Source organism: Mytilus trossulus, unplaced genomic scaffold (assembly GCF_036588685.1).
Source record: "Mytilus trossulus isolate FHL-02 unplaced genomic scaffold, PNRI_Mtr1.1.1.hap1 h1tg000103l__unscaffolded, whole genome shotgun sequence".
NCBI classification, from domain to species: Eukaryota; Metazoa; Mollusca; class Bivalvia; order Mytilida; family Mytilidae; genus Mytilus; species Mytilus trossulus.
The window spans coordinates 1,850,519-1,862,212 of record NW_026963296.1 but is presented as its reverse complement, the minus strand read 5'-3'; the positions used below and the strand labels follow the sequence as shown (position 1 = coordinate 1,862,212).

Here is an 11,694-nt window from a genome sequence, read left to right as displayed (position 1 = left end):
AGTGGTTACAACCTGGGGAAATGTGTTGAACTAGACGATGTTAATAACATCTCTGCACAACTGCACTTTAGACGTTATGGACAGAACTTTTCCGGATTACTGACAAACTACAAACTCAATTGATGTTATCAATTTGAGCCGTTGTGTGTGGAAAATAACGAAGGAAAAACATTTTGATTCGTCATGCAAAGAGTCCAACAAGACGATTTTTCAGATAATACCGATCGGATTGATACCATATATATGGATCAATGCATCACTGGTAAATTATCGCCTATATAAGTTAATTCGATACATATAATACCGGTCGTATATATAAACTTTGTATAAGTATTAACTATCTTTTCATAACCAAAACCTATCTTGGTCACAATAAACTGTAAATAATGATTACAATTTTGGAAAGTTACATTTCACTGCTAGATATAGAACATGATGTAATAACCCCTTATAAATATGTAAGGTCGCTACTTGATTTAATAAACCATTGACCTTTCATTGTCCGTTCCATATTTAGATCAAAGAAGTAAAAAGTTTGTCCTTTATTTGTTGCGACAATATGTATAACGACTATGATCATATAACAGATCAATGCCCAACATTCTTTGTCTTTGTATATTTTCAAATAAACATAAATATTTGATAAATATGGAGTTAAAAATAACTAATATATTGCAAATCGATACCTCTATCTAGATATAGGTTGTATCTCTAGAAATTACCATTGTATTTTAATGTTAAAAAGTATAAAACAAACAAATATTTCAACAAAAATGGCATATAAAAAAGCACATAAACAAAGATGAAAGACAAGAATACCAAAAAAATAGAATTGCGGGATGTATGAATACAGAGCCATGCCAAAACAAGTACCTTACCTATACCTGAAATTTATCATTGAAACCAAAGAAAATACTTTGACACAAACTTGTTTATCATTCTGTTAAGATTTGAAAACAACACGTTTAAAAATGTTATGCGTCCGAAGCGCTTTTCTGGATATTTAATCAGGAACGCTCAAAGCCAAATATTAGTATAATAAATGAATAAAACAATATCAAAATATAAAAGGTTCTATTGCAAATGAGACAACTTTCTACAAGAGTTCAAATTAAGAAGAAAAACCATCTAAGGAAGATCACAGCAATGAGCTAAACCAATACTGGATCTGATACTGAGGTTAACAAATTGAACATGTTGTAGCATTCCTTTGATGATAACGTCTGAAAAAAAGGCCAGAAAGCAGAATAACGTTAAACTAATGATTATTAGGATAGGCGCGTGAATCCATTGACTTAAAAAGGAAGGAAAAAGATACCAGAGAAAAACATCGTCCGCATACAAAGAGAAACAAACAGACTACACCATAACAAAAAAAAACCGACCATCAAAAGAATTACAGCAACTTTACTACTTTCAACCCTCGCTTAAATATTTTCATTAACAGCATAGCATCCCTTCATAAGAAGTCATGATAGAAATCCAAGATCTGGAAAATTGGATGCACTGTCCGATATATTCTCAATTTTCAGGCGCTGCTGGAATATTGCTCCATAAAAAAGGAAAGTTCAAAATTGAAAGCTGAATTAAACAGCAAATTTTGTTTTCAACCGATATATAATCCTAGTCATTAATGTCTAGATGTCAGTCAAGGTATGATGCAAACTAAACCGAATTTGGTGTGTCCTTTATTTTAAGTTAAATTTCGAGAAAGATTGGCCTAAAGCCCAAACATTGTCTATAAACAGATAAAAAGATTTGGTATGATTGCCAACTCTTAACCAGACACCACATTCTTAACTTTACCCGACTGCTTGTTACTTCCATACTAATAAAATACTTCAGCGTAATGGTTGGTAAAGTGCAATGGTATTGAGGAGTGTATTCTTCTTATCTTATTGTACCAACCCATCAATATCTTCCATTATTGTCACACACATGTTTTAATTTTTGCCTGGCATGTTGCATTGATTTAGGTAGATAGTTCATACATTTCGTATACATTTCATTGAAATGTTTAACTGAAAAACAGTTTTGAGATCAGGAGATTTGCTTCCTTTGTATAAAAGCCGGGAGCACTCATTATTCAAACGTTGTCATGAATTTTCAGAGGAATTTCATTTCTTCGTTAAATCTCCTTCTGTCAGTCATAAATGTATCATTAATCTATTACCGAGGACAATAAGTGTTTATACCCTCAAAAAACCACGCAACTATCATAACTAGATTATATCTTAAGATTGTAAAAAGCTATTGCCAAGGCTGTTTCGAAAGCGTATGCACTTTCTGATAATAAAAATGAGGTGATTCTATCACCGTATGATGAAATATTTGTAAAATTATCGGTGAGCTAACACGTACGTGATTTAAACAAATGCATTTGAACGTGCCTTCAGTTGATTTATGCAAAAATGTTCTATATTTGTTCATCGCTGATTTTACATAAATAATGAGCTTATATCCTATGTTATACCGTTGTAAAAATCTATTTTTAAATCCAACGTCACAAACATTTGCCAAAACATTTCATCAACGCTAGAAATTAGGTTTCTTAACATTACACATATTCTAAAGATAGTTCGTACCTACCATTCACGATTCAATTAAAAAGTATTAATTGGTATCTATCTTTTTCCCCAAGTAAAAATTTGATGCGATAAAGAAATTAAAGTACAATGCATGACACTTAAAATGTTCGAAATGAAATGGGTTCTACGGGATGTGTAAATATGGTGAATAGGAAAATTTAATCCGATGTCTCACGTGAGGGGACTGTCATGCTCTCCAATCGGATTTGGATCTTGCAGGAATTCGAAGACTGTTACATAAAAGATACAACCTACATTTTCGATGACAGTTGTTCAATTTACACCGCTTTCATCTTCGTGAATCTACTTTTCATACATGTATTTTATTAATTGTAATTTGTTCAATTTCTTATATGCATGACATGTTTGGTGCTACGTTGTAAGCAAGCAACAACGAGCAATTTTTTGAAAATGATCTTTCAAAAGAAAAGGTTAGAATTAATTTAAAATTGAACTGTAAAATACCATAAATGATTGCTGAATCGTTATTTTCCAATATATTAAAACGCATATATCACAGTTACATTTTTTTTGCAATCGAAGCGGTTTTATCCTATATCACGACCGTTACACACAGGTCACATACAAATTATTGTATTTAAAAAAAATCAAGATACCCTCAGAGAAGATACCACGTAAACAACCTCTACATGACATTAACATTTTCTAAAAATAAGTAATCGGCTATAGTCTGAAAATTTCCAAAGTTCAAGAACCTGACATTACGTGAGCCTAAAAGTGGAACGCATGCAATTATTCTTTTATATCTATGCACTAGTTTTATATCATGCTGGGAGTAAATTTCGATTCTTACTAAGGGTTGCAGATGTCTTTGTATACCGAACAAAATGATTGTTTGTTTAATTGCAGGAAATGTTAAGGTAAATTCAGATTTTGCAATGCACACTTATCACTTTTTTATAAATATGTTTACACGTTTACTTTACTTTAGTCACCAGTTTATTTTATATGTATATCATTGAAATGCTTATAGAAAAACAACTGCTAGAATTTGCATAAAAATGTATCCTGCAATGAAAAATACGCATTAAGTTGCTTCTTACTTTTACATCGATTATTTTTACGAAGCAAAAACGAAAAATACAAAAACGAAAGTAGAATATTTAATCATTTTTCTATGTTCTAAAATTACCTGGTGACTTTCAACATTATCAATATGTATATTTATACATATCAAAAATACATTCGTATGTTCCTAAAATAATTCATTCACGTATTGATGTTTATACATCGATATTTATAATTAGAATATATGATGTGAATTTTAATAATTAAATGCGTAATACATTCATCATTACAATAATATACAAGCAACTGGATCGTTTGTTCTTTGGACATAATAAAGGTAAATATTGTTGCTGTTTAAATTGAAAAGATCGGTTGTGACAGACAAATGTTCTTCTATCTTATTTTGAAAATTATAATTATTTTTAGGTCAGTTATTCTGGTATGTTTTTTTTTATTTTGGTGATTAATCCTTATGAGTTATTTCCTTTGAAATATTACAGACATTTAAAAAAATCATGTCAAGAACCGGAAGTCGTCCAGACAGGCAGCCATTAATAATGTGAGCATTCATTTGCACCTAAGGCCGAAGTCCAACAAACTGCTCAAAGTCTGGAGAGACCATATTGTGTGCTCGACCACATATTTCACTTAATAAGACTCGACATTATCTCAACAATACTAATTTTTTTTTAAATGTACTCGACTTTATTTTATAAATCTGATTCAGTATTTGATAATCTTGATAAACATGATATAGTCTGAATTGGTCGTGACAAATTCTTGACCGGTCTCGACAAATTTTTTACCGGTCTCAAATATGCTCAACGGTCTCCACTCAGTCTTTACCTGTCTCCGTTTTAAAAGTAGGACGAAATTTTTCTAAAAGAATACATTTTTGTGTTTATCTTTGTAACGGTACTAATATCAACGTATGTTAACCCAAACAAGTATCAATACATTAAGATCTGCAATTTGATGTCAATGTCAAAGGCATAAAGAAGTTTCATCTTAAGCTTCAAAGGGTACTATCAAGTAGTAGTGGGTTGAATTGTGTCAGTCCCATGTCGGTATCATGTTTAATTATTCTTTGTGAACTCATTGACCTATATTTTTGACAATGTTGAATTTCATCTGAATATCATCTTACATTAAGCAGATTTCAGAGATCTGTTGTCGTTTGAGAGATATTGCAGTTTGAAATTTTTAAATGGTGTCATATATTTCTAGTTCAGCTAGCCACATAAAATTTAAAATTGACGAGGGATTAATATTGTATATGGTTTATTTTGTACCAAATGTTTTCGTGTAAAACTTCCTTATACGGCAAAATTTAACCAAGAGTACACCAAGACTTCATATTTTTTTGTAATATTGAAACTGGAACTTGAAAATTGGATACATTACAGGATTAATACAGAAAAATTAGGAAAAGAACTAAAAAAGTTCCTTATAGGGGTAAATTCAGAAAATAAATATACGTCATCAGGGACTGCCCATTTGGGGACAGCTTTCTGTATAAAACTAAATTGATGTTCACTTCTGATTGGTAGATAATGTTTGGAATAAACATTTCTGGATATATGGATCAAGACTAGAGTTAAAGAAAATAGAAATAAAAGTTGAAGGTATTAATTATTTTTATTACAGGGCTAAAAAGTAGCGGGGATCAGTAAAGGAAGTAAGTGCGAATCTTCAGTGTTTGTTTAATTTAAACATATTTTATTTGCAAAAGTAGCAAAAGGGATTGGACACAAGATATAACAACATTAGAGACGTAAAAATGTGAATGCCCAAAAATGCCGCACGACATTTTATTACATAGAGATCAAAGTAGACTAGAAATCTTGTAATGTAGGAGGTCATGAGAATTACGTTTTTTGGACCTTAAACATAATTTATTAGAAATTTAGACTCATAGCACTGATTTTGGAAAGAATAGTAAAATTATCTATCTGAACCAAATTGTCGTAAATTGAAAATAGCATGTTGCCGAACTATTCAAGTGTCAAGTACTCACAATCTCACTTCGCCAAAGCCACATTTTTAAGTAATGATTAACCACGTTTGAAATATAGAAAATCGTCCTTATCATTCGTATATTTGTATGTTTGTTTGTTTGTTTGTTTGTTTGTTTCGTATATTGTATTGTTATCTTTGATTGCAGGATTCCATCAAGTTAACATGGAGACCCAAAGCAGACATCGCACCCACAGACATTGTTACAGTGATACTGCTGTGTTGTGTTTATCAAAGAGAACCAGGCAGATATGTACACGATCAAATAGTGATAGTGGACAATTAGAAACATATTCTAATGACCTTTATTTTGACAGAAAAGTTCAAACATTTAAGCAAGGTCAAATGACGAAAAAGACAGAACAAAAAGCAAGATGTTGCAGGTTATTCCAAGTGTATAGCTGTTGTCTTGAAGTACAGAAATATTTTCGTAAGAAGTTGAAGCTTATTCTTGCATTTCTGTACTTATGTCTCATAGTCGGGCAGAATGTTTACAATGTGAAATTCAAAAAGGATCAGAAACATTTTGAACAAGACAAAATTTGTGAAAACTTTGTTTTAGCTGATCTGTTGAAGGAAAATAATCATTTTGAACAAGACAAGATTGGTGACACCTTTTTGTTGGGTGATATGTTGAGGTTCCATTCGTTTTTATTGTCTGTGGAGATTGTGATGCCTTCTAATATGGACAAGTACTTTAATAACATGGCAAACGGCCAAAGTCAAAGAGCTAATGACTCGATGTCAGTTGAAATGATACGAATATATTCACTACGTAATTTTCCGCGAAACATAAACATAAGCATGATTCGTCTTGCACGAGCTGGATTTTATTCCACCGGAAATTCCACTGAAACTAGATGTTTTCGATGTGGAGTAACTTACCGCAACTGGATTTCTGGAGATGATCCTATGCATATTCACAGACATCTCTCGCCTACCTGTGACCTCGTTTTAAATGGTGATGGACGGGACAATGTTAGAGAGGAATTGCAAAATACTAGAAGACAGGATATATCAATAGGGAATGTATCATTGCGTTCAAATGAAAACATTGGTTCGTTAAATAATGTAACCAGCAGACAGCATCATCATGATGTTAGTCATATTAATCCGTCTGCTAGAAATTTTAGCCACCATAATACTGTGAGAGATAAACCCACTGAAATTTCAATTCAAACGATACAAAGCCATGATAGCAACACTAAAACTAACGGTTATAAAACTCCCACCAATAACTGTAAAATCAATTCACAGAATATTGCTTTAAGTAATAATTCGCCAGCGTCTGATTATGAAAGGAATTGCAGTAATAATCCGGAAGGTATCGATAGTCAAAATCAAATTCCAAGATACGTAAACTATTCTCCTCTTCAAATACGAATAAGTTCATTTGAAGGATGGCCAGGATATTTGAACCAAACACCGCGTGCGATGGCGTTAGCTGGATTCCTGTTTGATGGGTACCATGATTACACAAGATGTTTCCACTGTGGTGGAGGACTGAGAAACTGGGAAGCAGGTGATGACCCATGGGTTGAGCATGCACGTTGGTTCCCGCAATGTGGGTTCCTACAAATAAACAAGGGAGAGAACTTCATACAAGCTGTATTGAAAAAGCATAACATGGTATTCTATGTTTGAAATGATATATTCAAGAACACCTAACGGCAATGTCTGTTTCAATTGAAAAGAAGACTTTTATAAAATTTAGTTGATCACTCAGACTGATTTAAATCGAAACGAATTTAAAACTAAAACAAACATTTTGTTGTATTTCGAAGATTACATGTATTTGTACCCATTTGTATGATAAAGTCACGATTGAATCGTTTTTAATTTAGGCAAAGAATGCCGTTAATCTTTCAAAGTCATCAAACTGCCATTAAAATAATGTCTTATTTCCAAAGAAATCTTTTACAAATTTACAGCATATTAATGTTAGGAAGATTTTCAAAGGTTACCTGTATGGGTAGTTTCATATGGTGAAATTTTAATTGTTTCAGAACATGTACCTTCTAAATATTATTTCTTATTCTCGCGAAATTTTATAATTGTAAAAAAAACAGATATCAGACATCAGTTTGTGGTTATTGGTTATTATTATTTTTGTCAAAAATTGTCTTAAAAAGGGCACGAAATATACCATACATAAAATTACCAGAGGGACAGTCAAACTCATCAATCGAAAATAAACTGACAACACAATTGCTTAAAATGAAAAAAGACAAACAGACAAACAATAGTACACATGACACAACATGATAACGAAACGATTGTGAATGGAAGCTTTGCGATTTATAGCAAGAGTTAATTAACTTCTGTATACAATTACAATTCGGGAATACGATGTGTGCTTTAGGTTTGTCAATCTAGAAAAAAATAATGTTATTTGAATATATCTCAATGTACATTGACCAGTATTTTTCAAGAGAGGCTTCTGTAATCAACAAAAAGATTTTCTAAAATACATATGCGTATCAATCAATCTTTCATTGTTCAAGCAGTAGTTCAAGTTATTTTATAAACTAAATATAATTCGTGCCAAGGCTTTTTTTTTTGTATGCAATCAGCACTCACGACTTTGTATGTATATACACACAGACCTTTATTTGTCGATGTTTAATGGCTTTTCAGGAACAAAGAGCTAAAGGAAACAGCACCTTCAGTCCTAAAGTAGATAGAACTGTAACATCTAATAAGAATGCAACCACGTCTTCTGCCTCTGTGTCCGGTTTTGACCAGAGTATTATGTGCACGCCTAGTCTCCATGTACCAGAACAAGCAAAATTCATAAATACCTCATCGGGCATAGAAACACTTACTAATAATGATAGAACCACTTCTGCTTCTAGGGTGATTAATACTAATTCTGATTCTACAACAAATATAGAACATACAGAGAGGATATTACAAACTATCGCAGCTAGAACTGTTTTAGAGATGGGATTTACCAGCCATCAAGTAGTCGATGCTGTACGTGAAATTCAGAGATTGAACTCAGGTACATGATAATTAAAATGTCGTCATTCACCTAATAAGATCATATTTCATAAGTGACATAGTATCGATACTGATAAAGTTACAAGGCCAATAATGATGGCTTATTTCAAAATTAATATTTATTTAGTCGGAACAAGTTGTTGGGTTATGTTCTTCTCATATATTTTATGATTATATGATACTTAAGAACTAACACGAGGGAAGATGCCTGATTTTCATATGATGGAAACATAATCATGTTGATTTGTGTTGTTCTATTCTACATTAGCAAGAGGTATATGGGGAGGGTTGAGATCTCACAATTACATTCAGAATGGAAATGGGGAATGTGTCAAACCGACAACAACCGACCAGAGAGCAGACAACTACCGACATATTTTACCGCGCCGCACTTTAACGTCTGGCATATGTTAGTCTTGTGTGTTTATGAAACTTGAGTTCAGTTTTATTTTTTGGCGGTGAGTATAACGTCCATTTTTACTGAACTACAACACAATTGTGTGTTTATTGGGCAGCTGTAACCCGCCTCAGAATGCAGGACTTAAATGTTGCTGCTCTTTGTTTGGGTTGTTGTTTCAATGAAACAGTATTTATTTCCATTCTCAGTTTTAATTTAAATGTTTGGCTACAGTGATGAACATCGAAAGTTCATTTGATAGGTGTAATTTAGTGAGTTGTATTAATGGTATGCAAAAAGTCCCTTGTGTGTATGTCCGTAGGACGAATTGGTTTTCAAAAAAGGGTATTTCCAGCATAACTAATATTAAAATGAAGACACTGACTTAATAAAATCGAGTGAAAAATGTTTTTTTAAAACGAAAAAATATAATTCTGCGGATATGAAGGGAACAGTGTCTTTGTTTTTGCTTATTTCAAAAAAAGAGAAAGATTTTCTCAGGACATAGAATACCACACATCTAGAACTAACAAAAAAACTTTTAATAAATAACAAGACAAATCGTTTTTCAGGTGACGGAGGTACACATATTTCAGCAACAGATATAATGAATGTTCTCCTAAGAGAGGACAACCACCAAACAACAGAAGTTTTGAATGTTACGGAAACTAGCGCAGCGGAAGGAATGGCTGGCGCTTCTTTTGATGGTAAGGTTGTGACATTATTGCAAGCACTAAACGAATAACAAGCATCGACAACACATGCGTGATTGTTTTACTGGAATCATATTTCTATGTCGATTTGTGAACTCATTGTTCAGCTCACAATCGGAATTCATTTCACAAACAAAAATGCTTTTCGACATTACTATTTATTTAGTTTTTTTTAACAATTAAATTTCTTTAATTGATGAAGAAGACAAATCAATGTAACAAAAAAACCACCAGCAAACCGCATGAAATCGAAAAGATCGAGACCCGGTGCGCCGACAATATATGCATTACCTGCTATGTTTACATTACACTATTCGTAACACTTTGTTCACGCATCAATGTCAATATAATGTCATTTGATGTGACTGTCGTACAAGTGAAAGGTTTAGTGCTATAAAACCAGGTTTAATCCACTATTCTCTACATTTGTACATGCATGTACCGAGTCACGAATATGCCAGTTGTTGTCCATTCGTTTGATGTGTTTTATCATTGATTTTGCTATGATTTTGGGACTTTTCGTTTTGAATTTTCCTCGGAGTTCAGTATTTTTGTGATTTTACTTTTTCTAGGGATCCGAGTCCCTACTAAGATAAAATTTCATTAACGAAAGTATGTATCAATCGGTACAGAATGGATGACATATCTGATCTTAAAGGTTTAGACTTCAGAATCGAAACGTCGTTAGTTAGTTGTGAAACAGACATATAATATCGTGATGGTATCCCTAAAATATCTTAATTGTCTATTTCATTTGTTCTTCCTTATACTTATGTTAGATCAGTTCTAAGTGTAAGGAACACATCCCTACTAATCTAGTTAATATGACGATGAGGTATGATTGTCAATGAAGCAACTCTCCATCCAAGTCTCAATGTGTAACAGTAAACCAGTGTATGTATGTTGAGCATGAGTATGCACGATCATAACTCATATATCATTTTGTATATGTAAAACTGAAAGTTCCATATCCTCAGGGGAAGAGGGTATGTTACTGCCGAAAGACAAGAAGTTTGTTGAGATGCAAACATGTCTTTCCTTTATTTCAGACACTGATTTGATTTTAGAAGAAAACAGACAGCTTCAAGAACAAAGACAGTGTAAAGTGTGTAGAGAGTTTGACTCTACTGTCGCTTTCTTACCATGCGGACATATCGTATGTTGTACAGACTGTGCTCCGGCAATGCGTAAATGTCCCGTATGTAAAACGTATGTTAAAGGTACTGTGAAGACATTCCTTGCATGAGGTGAATTAAAGGATTTTGACGAGTAAACTGATCGTTGATTTGAAAACGCACTGAATATCTCGTCAATGTATTTGCACAATAAACTAGAACAGACATTTACATTCGTTTAAACGTAAACGTACAGATTGTCCATCTACTCCATCCTTTCATCTATTGCATGAAGTATTCAACGATGAAATTAACAAGCAGAAGGAAATAGTCATGATCAGATTGTTGTGACTGTGAACAATTCTTTTAATAAAAATATTAACTCAGACAACATCGCAGTTATCTTACCTAGTTGATGGAAAAACTTTTGTTGTTTTCACAGCGACTAAAGATAGATATTAAAAACGCATAGTCATTCTACTTCAACCGTCGCAATGACTGTTCTGGTTATACTTAACTAGATTTTTCTTGCTTTATTTAATCAATGAAAGTTTTTTTTGGTAAACCCTAATTGAAATGTTTTACTTTGTTAAAGAGATTTTTAAAAGATGTAAATATTTGAATTAAAGCGATTTAAACGAAGTTATGGGACATTTTAGTTGTAATTTCAATGTTACCATATACGTTGGAGTTTCGGCTAGCCATAAAACCAGTTTCTACCACTAATTTTTTTATGTTTTTTGTCTTCTTTTATTTGCATATGAATGTTTCTGTTGTTTAGTCATTTTTCCTCTGAAGTTTCTCGCAGAGTTTTAATAGACCGGGGTTTGTTT

At 32.6% G+C, this 11,694-nt stretch overlaps 1 protein-coding gene across 4 annotated transcripts; it reads left to right on the top strand.

The window, feature by feature from the left end:
• The first annotated feature begins 3,309 nt into the window (after positions 1–3,309).
• Positions 3,310–11,484, top strand: LOC134699969 (baculoviral IAP repeat-containing protein 3-like). Of its 4 annotated transcripts, none has more exons than XM_063561372.1 (6): positions 3,310–3,469; positions 5,265–5,295; positions 5,782–7,262; positions 8,271–8,637; positions 9,606–9,740; positions 10,796–11,484. In XM_063561372.1, the coding sequence occupies exons 3-6, from the start codon at positions 5,799–5,801 to the stop codon at positions 10,990–10,992; spliced, it is 2,163 nt and encodes a 720-aa protein (XP_063417442.1). In that variant the 5' UTR covers positions 3,310–3,469; positions 5,265–5,295; positions 5,782–5,798; the 3' UTR covers positions 10,993–11,484. The 4 variants fall into 4 exon arrangements, with proteins under 4 accessions (XP_063417442.1, XP_063417444.1, XP_063417441.1 ...); XM_063561373.1 differs by lacking the exon at positions 3,310–3,469 and adding an exon at positions 3,837–3,954; XM_063561374.1 differs by lacking the exon at positions 5,265–5,295.
• The last annotated feature ends 210 nt before the right edge of the window (positions 11,485–11,694 follow it).

Coding starts and splice junctions, on each gene's coding strand:
- LOC134699969 (XM_063561371.1), top strand. CDS start 3,885: ATGCGTAATACATTCATCATTACAATAATATACAAGCAACTGGATCGT. Junction 3,955..5,781: donor GTTCTTTGGACATAATAAAG/GTAAATATTGTT, acceptor CTTTGATTGCAG/GATTCCATCAAGTTAACATG. Junction 7,263..8,270: donor TATTGAAAAAGCATAACATG/GTATTCTATGTT, acceptor ATGGCTTTTCAG/GAACAAAGAGCTAAAGGAAA.